Below are 15,183 nucleotides of genomic sequence, written 5' to 3' on the forward strand. Positions count from 1 at the left end.
TTTCCCCTTCATCTTCAACTACCTTTCTCTACTTTCTCTACTTTTCTCTCCGATTGTCGGTCTGTTTGGGTTGTTGTCCGTAGTTCATCATTCCCCTCGCCGTCTCCCTGCCATTCTTGCAAATCCCTCCTGCCGATCCATTCTCCGAACTCATCCCCTTTACTACCTCGATCACGACCTGGCGGCTCTCAACTGCATCATCCGTCCTCCCCATTCCTCTTTCCATGCGTCGCAAGGCTTGACATTACCCCCTCTTGTGCTCCGCCCCGGCTCTGACCTGGTCCACTCTTTCAACCCAAAACGAGCCGACTGAAACTCGTCGCTTTCTCCTGAACTTCGAGGTGCTCAGCACACTTTCGTTTCCCTCTCACCACCCCCTCCTCCCCTCCTCTCCCCTCCACCAATATCCTCCTCTCGTTCTCTGCCCCCAAGAGGCATCCGAAAAGATGTTGTCAGCTCCCGTTAAATCGGCGAAGCGTATCTCCTCCCTCTTTTCGCTGGGTTCACACAAGGAACACAATGCGCCCAGTTCGCCGGCCTCGTCGGGATTGAATGGCTCTTCAGAACTTTCTCAGGATAGGAGGCGACGAAGCAATTCGCGACCGACTCGACATGTCTCGACTCCCAATGCGGTCTTCTCAGAACCAAGGACCGTCCCGAATGCTGGTCCCGTGGATTTCGACCTGGAAAGCCTCCCGCCCCCACCATCCTTGTTGGCAGTGAATCATGACCTGGCCAACAGCGCGCCTAGCTCGCCTACCGATGCTCGCCCCGGCAGCAGGGGTCGCGATATGACCAGACCTTCCAGTTCAGCCGGTTTGGCCATCCCGGGCTCCACGCCAGATTCGCGCCCGGGCACGCCATCAAAACGCAGAAGTTGGATGCCGGGGATGATGGGTCGGTCGCGGGCGAGCTCGGTGGACAAGCGGATGCCAACCCCGGCCTTACCAAGTGCCTGGATCGCCGGGTTAGATCAGAAGGTGGTGTACGATATGGAACCTTTGTCAAGAGGCGGCCAGGTACGTGGGACAGAAAGAAGAGAGAAACTGTACGGGATCATAACTCCCAGAACCCGTGCTAACAATTCCCGCTTTTAGATCGCCGAGCTGTGGAACGAGCAAGGCGACACATTCGTCTACCTTTTCCCTCAGAACACTGGCCGGGCGCCTTCGTTCAAAGTCGATTCCACAATCTTCGCCGAGTCTCCTTCCCTGACGTACCTTGCTCGAGGCACCGACTCAAAAGAGAGTGGCTTGGAGCACTCCACACGCACTCTTTCTCTCCAGAACCCAATTTCACCACCGTTGACCCCGCAGGATCGGTTAGGAGACGACGATGACAATGATAGCTCGGGCAGCCAGCGGATGGCATTTGTCGATGATGGTCCCGATGAGGTTCAGGAGCTGCACCTGTACCTCCCCATTCCTCTGAACAGTGACGTGTCTAGCCCACACTCGAAACTCACGCAAGAAGATCTGGAGACCCTGCTCTTGTTCCGCAACTTGTTTGCTTTCCTACTGGGCCAATCCCTCATTGCGACTCCCAAGTCGGGATCCCTCTTCAGCATCTTCATGGATGTGGCCGTCTTGCTGTCCCGATTTGAGTTCTCCAACCTGGATGGATCTAACTTTGGTGAAACGGCTACCTCCAGCTTCAGCAACTACTGCGACGAACTGCGCCTGGCTGATGTGCGAAAGAGCCGTGAGAAGACGATCGAAGCTATTGTGTTAGGCGAGCGGCTTCGCTACTACCCACTATACCTGGAGGGATTCGTTCACGGTGTTGGCAAACTAGATGAGCTGAAGCAGCTCCGCAGCCCGAAGTACGGCTTCATCCATCCGATCACCCAAAAGCGCCTGGAGCGTGGCTTCATCGACCTGGATACCCGTCTGCGGGGCCTGTATGGCAAGCTGGAGGACTTTGATTTCCCCTCGGTTTTCTCCGGCTTTGCCAACTCGACTTCGTCCGAGGAAAGCAAGATCATTCGTTTCAAGAATTGGAAGGCCAGTTTCCAAGAGTTCCGCCGCTTCACTATCAACTACTACCGCAACAAGTACGGTGCCTGGCCACCCAAGGCTCGGTCTAAGAAGAATGCATTCGAAGAAAGCGGACTCAATCGCCAACTCCTTCTGGACCTGTATGGTGATTTCACTGATCTATACGATCTGCTCGTGGATCGCACCAACCTGACTACCCGGACGATCGACTCCTCGGGTCCCGGTGGCGACCCCTCCCCGACAGACCCCCAGGCGATTATGCTTCGTGCTCTTCGCCACGTGCTGAGCGAGTATGACCGCAGTACCCCTCCTGTTGCGCCTCCCATTCCATTCGATGTTCCCCAACTGCCATCTGTGCAAGGGCTGCACCGCAAGCCTCTGGACGCTAAGAAGGAGGCCAAGTACCGCGCCAAGAAGCTCAAGGCTTCGGACATCAACGCTGTCCTCATGGGCTCATACACCCGTGAGAGCATGCGACCTACTCCATTCATCGAGAGCTTCACCCAATTTGAGCGACGATGTGCAAACGGCAAGAGTGTGGATGATCTGCTGGAACTGCGTTGCGGACAGTGGATTTTCCTTTACGCTGTGCTCCAATCTCTTCCCATGCTGGTTGTGGACGTTCCCGAGGTTCGCTTTACGGAGGGCGTCGAATACTTCCTCTGCATTGCCCCTCGCGGCGGCGCTCCCTGGATTCACAATGACACCAAGACTGCTCGTGCGTGGTTTGGTGTTGCTGGTGGTGCTGGTGTGGTCAGCCTTCCGTCCGACGTTGTCATCAACGGTGTCGAGGGTGTTTACCGACGCAGCCACTGCTGGCAAGTGGCCGAGCAGTGGGCCGAAGCCGGCGCTCTCATTGAGCCCCCGATGGTTGAGGATGCATACGAGGAAGATGAATCATCCATCTCCTCTCCTTACCAGGGCCAGCAGTCCTCTGCTGGTTCTTCATCTGAACCACACCCGCCATCAATGATGGGTCACCCTCACGGTGGCCTCACCCCACCTCCGCCAGCTATTCCTCGGACGCGCTCTCCAGGTGCTGCCCAGCGTGTTGAGCATCGTCACTCGATCTATCCAGGTCTGGAGGCTCTGCCACTCCCTGCTGGTATTGCTCCTATTGAGCCTCCCACTCGACCCATTAGCCGCTTCAACCCGAACATGAGTTTCGATGACATCTTGAGGGAGGTGCCCAAGAAGGACAAGAAGAAGCACTAAATGCTTTGGACTGTTGTTCGTCTTTCCCTTGTCTCGTGTGACTCAATGGAATGGTGTTCTCTCCACCCCTTTAATTCTCGATTTCCGATCTCCCTCGTTTCGAAGTTTCTTCTTTTTTTTTGATTGTTTGTTAATAGGCGCACATTTGTGAGGTAGGATGGACCGGCGTGATGCACAGGGCTGCGAAGAGGACAAAAAGCAACCTTTTAATTAAATGGGCGAGAAGCATGGAGAGAGAGAGCACAGCACCTTCATCATAATTATTCAGCATATCAGCATCAGCATCACCGGAGGGCGGGAACCGGGTTCTCTGTTTGGTCTTTCCTTTCTGGTCTTTTTCTTCTTACTGTCTTTCATTTTCCTTCTGTGTGCTGGATTCCCCCCTGATTCTCGTAATAGGTTTTTTTTTCTTCAGATATGTCGGAGACCGCCCGATAGAGAATAGAGATTCTAATATCTGCATAATGGAAGGTTGTATGATTATTGGATTATGAGTACTTTTCAGAAAGAGGATGTGTTTACTAGTAGCTTTGTGTAGTTGTCTGGTGTCCAGTAGTATTTAGTGGTGATTGTTGTCTTTCTACCCTTTGGAGGGCCATCAACCATGGAACCACACGGGTCCCCCTGAACTGTACCAATGCACCGATGTATAAACTGTGTTCAACACCTTGGGACTTGCGATCTCCCTTTTTCTTAAGACTGACCATTACACTTTCTAAGGCAGCGTGCCAGCGTCTAACTGGACAATGGCATCGGCAAAGTGCACAGGAATTCGCCATTTCAAGGGTCCTCTGTGCTAATGTTCCACACGCTAACGGGTGGCGGCCAGTCGCCGAAAAATAGGGAGGCAATACGAGGCGCAGCCGCCATAGCTGCCGCAATCAAATTCAAACCGTCCCGTCTGGACTGAGGGTCTCAGAGAGGTCAATCTGCTTTACTACTGCAGATCTCTTCCTTACCTAATGAGTGACCTCGGGTCCTCGAAGATCTGAACTAAACTTCCTCAACGTAAGGACTGTCTGTCCCCCGTATTTCACGCGCAGCTCACTCATCCTTGCCAGTCTCGGGAACCACCCCCGTTCACACAAAACAGCAGGGGAGGATGGAGTAACTAGTCAACCTAGCGAATAATATCCACTGGCCGACCGTCCGAATCCGAGAGAACACCCCCGTCGGGACCCCCTCCCCAAGCATGGCCCGGACCGCCAGTATGGCCAGCGACGGCCACGAGCGTCTGGAGCCACGACTGCTCCGGGCAGCCGAGAACGACGACATCGAAGCCCTCCGCACGGTGATCGCACTGGCCCGCGAGTACAACCAACTCAGCGAAAACTTCCTGCGAGTGGCCGTTATGCGCAGCGCGGAGCGAGGATCTGTCGCCGCGACCGAGTTTCTCCTGCAACTCGGCGCAAAGACAGACGTCACGGGGAATCGACTGTCGCCGCTGCTCCGCGCCGTCGAGCGCGACCACTACCAGATCGTGCGTCTGTTGCTGGACCACGGCGCCTCGCCGGATACCACAGATAAGGAGGGACGGACAGCGCTGATGACAGCGGCGTGGAAGAACCATGCCGACATCCTGCAGCTGCTTATTATGCGCGGGGCAAATGTGAATGCGAGAGACCATCGGAAGCGCAATGTGCTGCATAATCTGGCGGCGGATAAGGAGTGTCGGTGGGGATGGGGCGATGAGATTGTCAAGTTGCTTTTGAGGACGGATTGTCTGGTCGACGGGATTGACGGGCAGGATGAGCTAGGGAGGACGCCGTTGCATTGGGCTTGTGCTCAGGGTAATTGGAAGCTTGCGGAGCTATTGTTGAATAGACCCGATGGTCCCAAGGCGGATATCGATGCCGCCGAGCTGAGAGGGAAGACGGCGTTGCATATTGCGACTGCGCATGATAGGGCGGATATCGTTCAATTACTCTTGCAGCATGAGGCTGCGGTCAATGCTTGCAGTGATGGTGGATGGACGCCGCTCCATAATGCCTGCGAGCGAGGGTCCGAGGCAATCGTTCGCATCTTATTGCGTGCTGGCGCACATATCAATAGTCAGCTCTTGAACGGCGTGACCCCTTTGCATCTTTCAGCGCAAGGTGGTCATACCGAGGTTGTCAAGTGTCTGTTGGAACGGCCGGATTTGAAACGTCGAGTGCGCGATAATTTTGGCAGCACCCCTTTCTTGCGAGCGGCGCAGTTCAAGCGTAAAGATATTGTTCTGCTCCTCGCGCCCTTCAACAATGTTGACTCCCTGTCCGATGATGTGAAAGATGCCTGTGCGGCCTTTGATGCCACCGTTGTTGACTTTGGCAATTTCCACAATGAGAATCGCGTGAAGCGAATGTCGGTCTTCAATCTGCTTTATGGTCGAGATCCAGAGAATCCTCGCAAGCAAGCCGTGACTACCGTGCCAGCAGATAGTCGTGCGACTGAATTTCGCTGGATCCATCTGCCAGCAAATAACATGGCGTGGGTCGAGGCTCTTCTCACCAAGTCATTCATAGAAGAAGGTGCGCATGATGTCGATGGCTTCAAGGGTCTCGAGAAATCATTCAACTATCAGCACCGCGGGCAAAAGATCCACTCGCACTTCATGCGGCCTTTGTGCCAGCATACGCCGCGTTCATTTGAACGGCGAGAAGAGGAGAAAATCGAAAGGCAGCAGTCAGATCCTGCACCATCAATCATGACAGACACCAGCTCCACGTACCGAAAACAGAAGGGACCCAGCAGTAAACTCGACCGAGTGGAGTCCCATAATTCGCATGACGAAAGTAGCGGAGGGGCTGCGAAGAAAAACAAACAGAAGAAGCCCGGCAAAACGGGAAGCAACCCAGGAACCCCCAAATCCGAGGTCAAAAGCAAATCGCCATGGGGTCCGACGGAGAAACAAGCACGCTCATCTTTTCATTCATCGTCTCTCTGCCGGGATCCTCAAGCTAGCCATAACCCAGCGTGCAATGTCTGCGTGTACATGCCGTATTTGCATTTTGAGACTGCGGAGCGCAGACAGAAGATGCAAGACGCGATTCAGCGAGCTGAGACGTTGTGTTTCCAGCCCAGTGGTATGAAGCGAGTTCGTACGCGCGATGAGATGCTGATTGATGCGCATCTGTCCTCGTCGACTACCTCTCTGCACGTCCGTCGAACCCTAGATCAGTTCTTCTATCCAAATATCGATACCCAGAGCCGTGATCAGGATCAAGTGGTATATCGCTATCAGACCAAGGGTCCTGGACGTGACGGGCCAGGCACAGATCCGAAAATCTTCATGGTTGATCAACTTTGGATGTGGGTTCTTGGAGCTAACCTCATCGTGACCAGTTTCCCGCAGCGATGGGACCAGCCGAAGAATGACCCTCTTAATGTGCTGGATGGAATCATCGAGGATATCAACTCCAAGACTCGAGACCCCGTTAGGTCGGTGTATGACCTCGCTATTATCATTACCAACCGGTGCTCGGGTGTCTTTGATCGCCACCGTCTTGGAGACGACGAGTATCAGTTCTTGGATATGTTTGAGTCCTCAATCGGTATCGCCACGGATCGAGAGACGCTGCTCTTCAACCGCTTCAATCATGCCTCCGTGCAAGCATCTGCCTGGTTGAAGAGCCACCGAAAACTGAATCCTTTGTCGCGCAGCTCAGCCCGATCAATATCTGGTCGTGACGCAGCGGAAGAGGTCAATCTATCTGATGATGAAGACTATTATGACGATGGCCAACCGCTGTTCGTTGACCGTCTGCTGGATATCGGTGAAGAAACCGACTTGCTAGCGGAGACGAAAGATATTCGAGATGAATTGAACATGATCCGCACTGTCCTGGAGCACCAGAAACATGTCCTAGTCGACTTCCAGGATGTTATCTGCTCAATCTACCTGGCACAGCAAACCTCCCAAGTCGATGTCAAGAAGCGCTTCAAAGACCAACAACGCATGATCGACATGCATCTGAAAGATATCGATCGTATGGACAAACAAGCCGAGCGTATCTACCACTCCATCACGGATCTACTTGACCTCAAGCAAAAACATGCCAACGCCTTTGAAGCCCGTTTCGCTCGTGACCAAGCAGCGGGTACGACCCGGCAGAGCAAAACAATTATGGTCTTCACCATTGTCACCATTATTTTCTTACCACTGTCCTTCATCACGTCAATTTTCACTATCAACATGAAAGAGTTCGAAAATTTGAATCTGGGATATGTTGCTCGATATACTTTCGGCATTGGATTCGCCATTTCAATCCCTCTTATTTTGGTCGCGCTGTCTGTGGACGACATTGGAGATTTCTTCCGATCGGGAACACTCCGCAGTCGACATTGGCTGTTTCGGAAAGATAAACCTGTCACTGCAGCTGACCGTGGCGAAGGCCAACTCAAGGCTCTTGAAATTGAAAAGATTATCAGTTTGGCTCGAACACGGAGAAGTGGGGAGCTAGACTATGGGCCAAGCCTGCTGCCTGTTTCTACTCGAGGCTCGGCGGCTGCTCGACCCCCGCCTGACCTTTATGCCAATGGGCTGGGAACTGGTCTGGTGCGAAAAAGTTACGAAGTCCGCCGAAGTGTGGAATACAGACCTTATACATGATGATATGAGAAACGATTTTTTGAAAATTTGTTTTTTGATCTTTCTGTCAAGGAAGAATGGCCTTGCCTTTATGATTTATACCTTTTGCTTTCGCCTGTGACAAAAGTTGGATTTCCCCCATTCTATAGCCCATACTCAAACAATTGACTGTCCCATAATAAAAAGAGATGAAACAATGCAAACACTTCTATAACAGAACATCCTCGCCGTACTCAGAGTACTGTCTGCCGCCACCCTTTCCATCCCCAAGAATCACCGCGGGGTGATACACGTTCATCACAACCATGGCAATAAACATCAACAGGGCATCGAAGATATACCCAAATGCCTCATGCGTCATAAGATACCCATCAAACCCACCCTTATACTCGATAAGGCGGAAGATCGACCGGATCAAAATCAACGCGCTAACCACATACAACGCCAGCAAAATAGTCAACCAATTACGCTGACGCCAGCCCTGGGCCCTCGTCGACATGCGCTCGTTCTGAGACTTTGATGTAGGATTCTTCTCAATGCGATGATGGAATATTGCAGCGACGACGACGAAGAATCCGAAGAAAAGAAGCTGCACGACTAGACCGCCAATGACGACGTTGGAGCCCGTTTGGCGAGTGCTAGTGTTACTAGAGGCCATGAGTCCACCACCGGCGGATTGGAGGAGGAACGAGAAAACATCGCCCGAGACGAAGATCTTGGTCAACCAGCGGACGCGGACGAGACTCAGGTTCTCGGCGTTGAGGTATGTGACTGTTCGGCCGAGGACCATGTAGATCGATGCGGCGTATAGCGGGGGCGCGAGTAGGATTAACACCGATTGCATAGCGTAAATGGCCACGGAGTTGAGGTTATTGCGGGCGATGACGCGGCAGATGTATCCGATGACCTGGACTGTAGATTTGGAAGAGAAAAGTCAGGATTTGTAGCTTATGAATAAGTTCAAAAAGTGATGAACGTACAGACACCTCCCACGACGAAGGGAATAAAGTACCAGCATCGTGCCTTGGTCAATTGAAAAGCATGGAAGAAGGTCGTGCCAGAGAAGAGGATAATGAAGATGACTCCCGCCACAATGGACGGGATATACCCGTAGAGATTATCGTGGTTCATCCTGGGCTCTGGCTCACTCTAGAAAGGAGCGAGAAAAAGTGTATCTGGGCCTAGCGAGATATCCTTTCGAGAGGAGCCGAGGGGTTTTATAGATCTATTTTCATATCAAATTCTCCATCGCTTAACCGTCGCTACAGCCACCCTAACGGGCCTAAATGCGCCAAGGTTGGGGGTTGGAATCGGTTTCTTACCTCGAAATCCACTCGTTCCAGGCTGTGGGCTGAGCGGCTATACGCAATACGCGATTCCAGATTGTATAAAGTAGTCTTTAGTAGAATGGGTCGTATTGTGGAAAATTTGGATAACCAGGAGCTCAAAATAGCATATAACCCCCAGATTTACTGAGGTTAAGTGGTTTGCGAACTTTTCGGAGTTATATGATCCATTTAGGTCCGAACTGTCATGCTCTAAGGCTATACGAAATACGTAGCCGACCTTTTTATCCCATGGCATAAGTGGGCCCTGGAAGGTTCTTTCCGTGCATAGTGGAGATGCGCATTCGCACTCGCATCCGTATCCGAATCCGTAACCGGGTCCGTACTCGAACTCGAGTTCCTTTATCTACTCTTTGCCACTCCGGAGTCCAGGATCTACTAAAATCTTACTCAAGGCTCCTATGTTCTTTATCTATAATGGGGCCGCGTAGGTCACATCGAAAATCGCGTAATGGCTGCCCTGAATGCAAGTCGCGCCGATTGAAGGTTTTTTCTCGTCTTCCAACTCCCGGCTTTCCCGACTTCTTTCTAACCATGGGCAGTGCGATGAGCGTTATCCATGCACCAATTGCGTCAAACACGCTATTCAGTGCAGCTATATTGCGCCCAGTGACCAGGCAGAGTCACCCGTCTCAAGCGTATCCCCAGCCACACAATCACAGCCCCAGGCCCTGAACTCCCCCCAAGTTTATTCACATCCGCAACCTGGAAACTATGCGCCGACTCCCAATGGCAGTTATCCCTGGGAGATTGACAGTCCAGACATCAGGCCCGAGTCAGAAAATAGGCTAGAATTCCTGGGAATCTTACCGAGCTCATCATTGGATTCTCCGGTCCAGAAAGAAGATTGGGGCCTTGACCTGGAACTGATGCATTTCTTCTGCACGGTGACGTCCAATACATTGACTCTACGCGAAGATGCACGCCATGTTTGGCGTGTGGTCATGCCTACTGAAGGTTACTCCAACAAGTACGTTATGCACGGGATTCTCGCTATAGCCGCTGTTCACCGCGCATCCCTATATCCGATGTCAGTCCAGAAGGAAAAATACATCAAGGCGTCTGCACATCATCTTGCCGCAGGGCTTAAAGAGTTCCGAGAACTCATCGCGTCCCCTATCGATACTGCAAATTGGCAACCAGTATTTTGCTTTGCGTCTATGATCTCTATACACCTGTGTACAGTCCCGATTCGACTTGGTGTCTCTCGATGGCCGAGCCCAATTGCGAACACCGTGGAGCTGTTTGCGAGCGTGAAAGGGTTGCAGGCAATCATGAAACCGTTTCTCCCGTCACTGGGCAGGACGCAACTGGCGCCAATTGCAAATTCCGTATGGCTTGAAAGCGAAATGCGTGTTCACAGGTAGGTTCTACATTCTACACGGCATCACCTGCCCCTGGAGATTCTTGTAAGTGGCTGGATTTTAATGTTCGTACAGCCCTGCCGTCGTAGCACAGTCTCTTTTACCAACCGATATCTGGACCCAAATATCCCGCCTCCATCGGTTTATCGAAAAGTATCCATTCCCCCAAGAGACAAATAAAGACGACCCCACAGATAAGGATTCGGAGCATCGAAAGGACTACGAATCCGCGCTCAAGGCGTACGAAAACTCTACCAGGCAGTTGGAACTCGCTGGGCCGCATGTGGAGGCGGGCATGGTTTTCCTATGGGCCTACCCGCTTTCTAAGCAGTTTCATAAGGACTTGGATGCGCATCACCCGGCCGCGCTCGTTCTTCTTGCACACTACTGCGTTCTCTTGCAGACACTTGATCACTACTGGTATTTGAATGGCATGGCAAGCCAGCTACTGGAAGACATTGAGAGGAACATACATCCCGGCTTCCGGGAATGGTTGGCCTGGCCTAAGCGGTGGGTACATGGGAGGTAAGCTCCTCACCAACTAGCCCCTCCATGAAGCAGGGGCAGCTGGTGGGATATCTGTCTGCACATATACTTGGTGAATCATCACTCCGTGTTGATTCGATGTCGATGATTGTCGTGGACATCTTCGGGTCTAATGCATATGCTCTTGCCTTCTTGGCAAGGAATAAATTCTGTAGTATCGGCACAACCTGGGCTACAGTTTTGACACGGGATCTGAGAATTGCGTCTCTTTGTGGAGAGCGTCTCTTCTTATTTCTATCACAGATGAGACGCATGTGTCTTAATTGCAAAATGTGGAGATTAAGCTGGCTTCACAAGTATGACTATATGATCATGCAAATGTGGCAATATTCAAGGGCCCAAATGCTTTTGGAAGGACTTGTATCTAGGGACTGAACATCCAGGCCCCACGAATGCTGTGGAAAAAAATCTACCACAAGTCGCTATTCTAGAGCTTTGACGAGTACTGTGCTCGATAAGCTCCAAGGCCAGAGGGACCATCGTACACCTGCTGCTCCAACAACCGGGTGTTGATCTATAAGCATAAGATTGTCAGTCAACAATCGATTTGATAGATACCATGAAGCAACGGCAAATATCACACTTACATGCTGTATTCCAAGCTGGTCAGGTCTTTCCACACCAAGTAGTCGCATGCAAGTTTTGGTCTCGTCAGCCAGGACTGAGGAAATTGGTTAGTCGAGTTCCTTTGGTCAAATGATTCAATGAAGTCATGGAGTCTGGCGTTCACTCACTCTGCAATGTTCTCTTCACACCGTGTACGCCTCCGGCAGCCAATCCCCACAACGGTGGCCGACCGATACCGACACCTTTGGCGCCTAGGCAAAGGGCCTTCACAACGTCTGTTCCCCTTCTGACACCGCCATCAATCCAGACTTCAACTTTGTCAAAGACCTCGGGGCAATATTTGCGCATCTCAAGCAGCGTGTGCACAGCTGGAGGTGATGTATCAAGCGATCGACCTCCGTGATTGGAGAGGATGATTCCCTTCACCCGAGATCGATGCAACGCGGCAATATAAGCATCTTCATGGGTCTGAATGCCCTTAAGAACGATTGGCAGACTGGTGTGCTTTTCTAACCAGGCAAGAGTCTCAGTCCATGTGAGAGATGGATCCATTCCCGCGAAGACTTGCTTCTCGAGCGCTTCCTTTGAGCCTTCGGGGGATGAAAACTCAGTAATTTCATTGATGACATTACCACTGCGCTGATCATCTTCGCGCTTGCCCATCACTGGTGTATCGAGCGTCAGAACGAGGAACTTGATCGCACTTAGTTTGTTCACACGAGCGATCATCTTTTCGCTTTTGCTTCGATCGTCTTGCACGTATAACTGCCAGCCGAACGCTTGTCCAGGTGCAGCATTTGCAACAATCTGCTCCGGCGTCATAGAAGCGCTATTGGAAATAATTTGCAGAGCCCCGAAACTACCGCACACTTCGGCAATACCAGCTTCGCCTGATGGGTGCCCCAGTCGTGCCTGGGCAGCCGGCGAGACGTAGATAGGCATAGATACCTGATTGCCTAGCAACTTCGTCCCAAGATTACATTTAGTGCAGTCAATAAAGACCCTGGGTCGCAAGAGAATCGAGCGGAAAGCCTCTGTATTAAAGCGCTTGGTGATCTTGTCGTCGGCGGCCGAGTAATAGTACGCCCATGTTTTCTTGTTCACTTTCTTCGTGGCAAGTTCTTCGATTTCGTCCATGTTGAGGAGGCTTTGAACAGGAGGGTACTCTTCGGTCTTCCCTGAAGCCCCAGAGTGCGGCTCCGCCTTGCTTATCGTTGCTGGATCGATTGTTCCCAGGAACGCCTCGGGTTTGAGATTCTCTTCAAGCGTACCGGAAGGGTGAACCGGGTCGAATTCCTCAGTTGCATCCTTGCCTGCCAATTTGAGGATAACATTTGCACCCCCAGGATGGTCGGAGACAAAGTCGGTTACCTTTGGATATCTCAGTCAATTCATAAGCCGGGTATTGCCAGTATTTCAAGGGAACTCGAATACTTACATCGTACACCTTTCCATAGAGTACAACCCAGCAACTCTTGCTAGTGTTGTGTCTAGCCACTGAACTCGAGTCAGTTCTTTCAATTTCTAGCGTTTGTTATCAATGAAGACATTACCTTCTGCGGCGTCGAATGCCTTTCCCATATTGAGGAATCTGCGATTGTGATTAGAGGTGAATGCAGGTAAATGTCAGATCGGGCTCTATTTAAAGCTCGGAGTTCTTGCGAGATGAGCCGACGGAGGTTAAGGGAACTTTGGCTTCTCCGCCGGGGGTCGACTGGTGTTTTTAGGGGCTGGTGGGTCTTTGGACCTGGGCCTACTCGGCTGTTGTATCTGACCCCCGACCGTCCAATAGAAGACGATGTTTTACCGACGCAATCGATAAAGGAGATGCGATCGTGCGGGGTATCGGAGAACGAACCGGTGACAGCAGGAAAATACCAGAGAAGAGAAATCGGCGCTGTGCATGACTTGAGTCCTCGCCTTTGCTCCGGTATCTGTTGATTGTTTCGAGTATTTGGAATGGCGCCTTCCGGCAAACTGATGAGGAATGTTCGGATTGACTCCTTGCCGCCAGATCGCCAGATAGCAGCGAAAGGTGCGTGGAAAAGCCTTCGTGCATAACGCCATGCAGGGATTAATCTAACAATACCTAGATTGCCGTCAGTGTACTAGACGCCGCATAAAATGCGACCGCACTCTTCCACACTGTCAAAAGTGCACGATCCGCAAGCTGTCTTGTCCGGGTTTCCCTCGGCTTCACCTGAGGTGGGATCAGGGGGTGGCCAGTCGTGGAAATTTCAAAGGCAAGGCATTACCAGTGCCAAAAGTAGCGAGCACGTCGGCTTCAATCGTGGACGAGTCTCGCCAATTCGCTGTCGCGCTATATAACGATGGAGTCTCTCCGGCAAGAGACGTGGGGCTTTTGCACAGACATCTTTCTACATCCCTCAACGAAAATTTGCTTCAACATTTCTTCTCTACCGTCGTCTCACACTTAACTTGGCTTGATGATGGGCCATGTAACCCATGGAGAAGCTTGATTCAGCCTTTGGTCCACAGATCGGACTATCTACGACTATCCGTCTCTGGCCTTGCGGCTGCTCATCTATCCGCCACGTCGTTAGATGATACTCAGTCATCAGTCTTTTTTCAGATCAATCATCGCATCCGAAATGACACCTTAAAAAGCTTGAGTTATAAAATGCGCTTGGAACTTCGCACAGATACTATGAGTTCAAGGAAGGATCTCCCGGACTTCTCACTCTTGGAGATGCTTGCTTGTACTCTCGTCCTTTGCTACTCAGAGCTGCACATTCCTAGCTCAACAGACTGGGGATTGCATCTTCAGGCTTGCCGCACTATGATCGAGAGATGCTACCTCAGGTCTCGGCGGGAACAGCCCCAAGACGCTCTTTCTAGATTTTTAATCAAAGAAGTTGTTGATCTGGAGACACTCGGAAATCTTGCGGGCTTCAACTACCCAGGGAGCACAAGAATGGGCAGGGACTACGGGTCCTTTTTGAATGGCAATGTCTGGACATTCACGGCACTGATCAATGAGATCACTGCCGCGGAAAGGCTGCACTCCAAGCGTTGGGATGATGGCCAGGAGATTATCGAGCCGGAAATGACGCAGTGGCACGACAAACTTGAAGCAGCCTACCACCGAGCTACTGGAATGATTACTTCTTTACCAGAATGTAATACCACCCAAAGCATGTTCCACACTATAATCGACGCACACTACTACGCTACTCTCGTATACAGCTATCAGTGTCTCGCGCCTCATCCAAAATACAACCAAAAAGTCGATGAATATTGTGATATGATTTGGCATACAATTCACCGTGTCATAAAAAGCCCATATCCTGCATTCATCCATGACGTATTCTTCCCTCTGTTCATTGTTGGCACTCAGTGTCTAAATGATCAAGAAAGGCAATCTCACATTGAAATGGCTTTCTTGCAATCCATGTCTGCCACAGGATTTTGGTGTAACCAGACTGCACTGCAGATGCTACGCCTCTTCTGGGAACACTCAAATCAAAGCGAGGGTGAAAGTTGGATTCAATTCGCTCGAAGGAATGAAGGTGCAATCGGTCCATTTGTCATCTTTTGAACAGAAGTTCTGGGCAAGG

At 51.4% G+C, this 15,183-nt stretch overlaps 6 protein-coding genes across 6 annotated transcripts; 4 read left to right on the forward strand and 2 right to left on the reverse strand.

Annotated features, from left to right (window-relative positions):
* Window positions 1–446: 446 nt before the first annotated feature.
* On the forward strand, window positions 447–3,212 carry N7473_010123 (uncharacterized protein; the record flags this gene model as incomplete). Its single annotated transcript, XM_057156062.1, has 2 exons — window positions 447–1,019; window positions 1,098–3,212. 2 exons carry the CDS (start codon window positions 447–449, stop codon window positions 3,210–3,212), a joined length of 2,688 nt encoding a protein of 895 aa, XP_057004717.1.
* Window positions 3,213–4,404: 1,192 nt separating this feature from the next.
* N7473_010124 (ankyrin repeat protein) lies at window positions 4,405–7,803 on the forward strand (the record flags this gene model as incomplete). Its single annotated transcript, XM_057156063.1, has 1 exon — window positions 4,405–7,803. The coding sequence occupies one exon, from the start codon at window positions 4,405–4,407 to the stop codon at window positions 7,801–7,803; it is 3,399 nt and encodes a 1,132-aa protein (XP_057004718.1).
* A 187-nt stretch (window positions 7,804–7,990) lies between these two features.
* Window positions 7,991–8,913, reverse strand: N7473_010125 (RTA1 domain-containing protein; the record flags this gene model as incomplete). Its single annotated transcript, XM_057156064.1, has 2 exons — window positions 7,991–8,694; window positions 8,763–8,913. 2 exons carry the CDS (start codon window positions 8,911–8,913, stop codon window positions 7,991–7,993), a joined length of 855 nt encoding a protein of 284 aa, XP_057004719.1.
* A 491-nt stretch (window positions 8,914–9,404) lies between these two features.
* On the forward strand, window positions 9,405–11,021 carry N7473_010126 (uncharacterized protein; the record flags this gene model as incomplete). The annotated part of the gene is made up of 3 exons (XM_057156065.1): window positions 9,405–9,446; window positions 9,671–10,491; window positions 10,568–11,021. The coding sequence occupies 3 exons, from the start codon at window positions 9,405–9,407 to the stop codon at window positions 11,019–11,021; spliced, it is 1,317 nt and encodes a 438-aa protein (XP_057004720.1).
* Window positions 11,022–11,245: 224 nt separating this feature from the next.
* On the reverse strand, window positions 11,246–13,287 carry N7473_010127 (FMN-dependent alpha-hydroxy acid dehydrogenase). Its single transcript, XM_057156066.1, has 5 exons — window positions 13,159–13,287; window positions 13,044–13,102; window positions 11,773–12,976; window positions 11,626–11,699; window positions 11,246–11,552 (listed from the first exon to the last, which is right to left on the reverse strand). Exons 1-5 carry the CDS (start codon window positions 13,184–13,186, stop codon window positions 11,466–11,468), a joined length of 1,452 nt encoding a protein of 483 aa, XP_057004721.1. The 5' UTR covers window positions 13,187–13,287; the 3' UTR covers window positions 11,246–11,465.
* Window positions 13,288–13,564: 277 nt separating this feature from the next.
* N7473_010128 (Zn(II)2Cys6 transcription factor) lies at window positions 13,565–15,164 on the forward strand (the record flags this gene model as incomplete). The annotated part of the gene is made up of 2 exons (XM_057156067.1): window positions 13,565–13,640; window positions 13,699–15,164. 2 exons carry the CDS (start codon window positions 13,565–13,567, stop codon window positions 15,162–15,164), a joined length of 1,542 nt encoding a protein of 513 aa, XP_057004722.1.
* Window positions 15,165–15,183: the final 19 nt, after the last annotated feature.

The sequence above is a fragment of the Penicillium subrubescens genome (genome assembly GCF_028828155.1).
Source record: "Penicillium subrubescens strain IBT 31985 chromosome Unknown utg000007l_segment0_segment0, whole genome shotgun sequence".
Classification (NCBI taxonomy): Eukaryota; Fungi; Ascomycota; class Eurotiomycetes; order Eurotiales; family Aspergillaceae; genus Penicillium; species Penicillium subrubescens.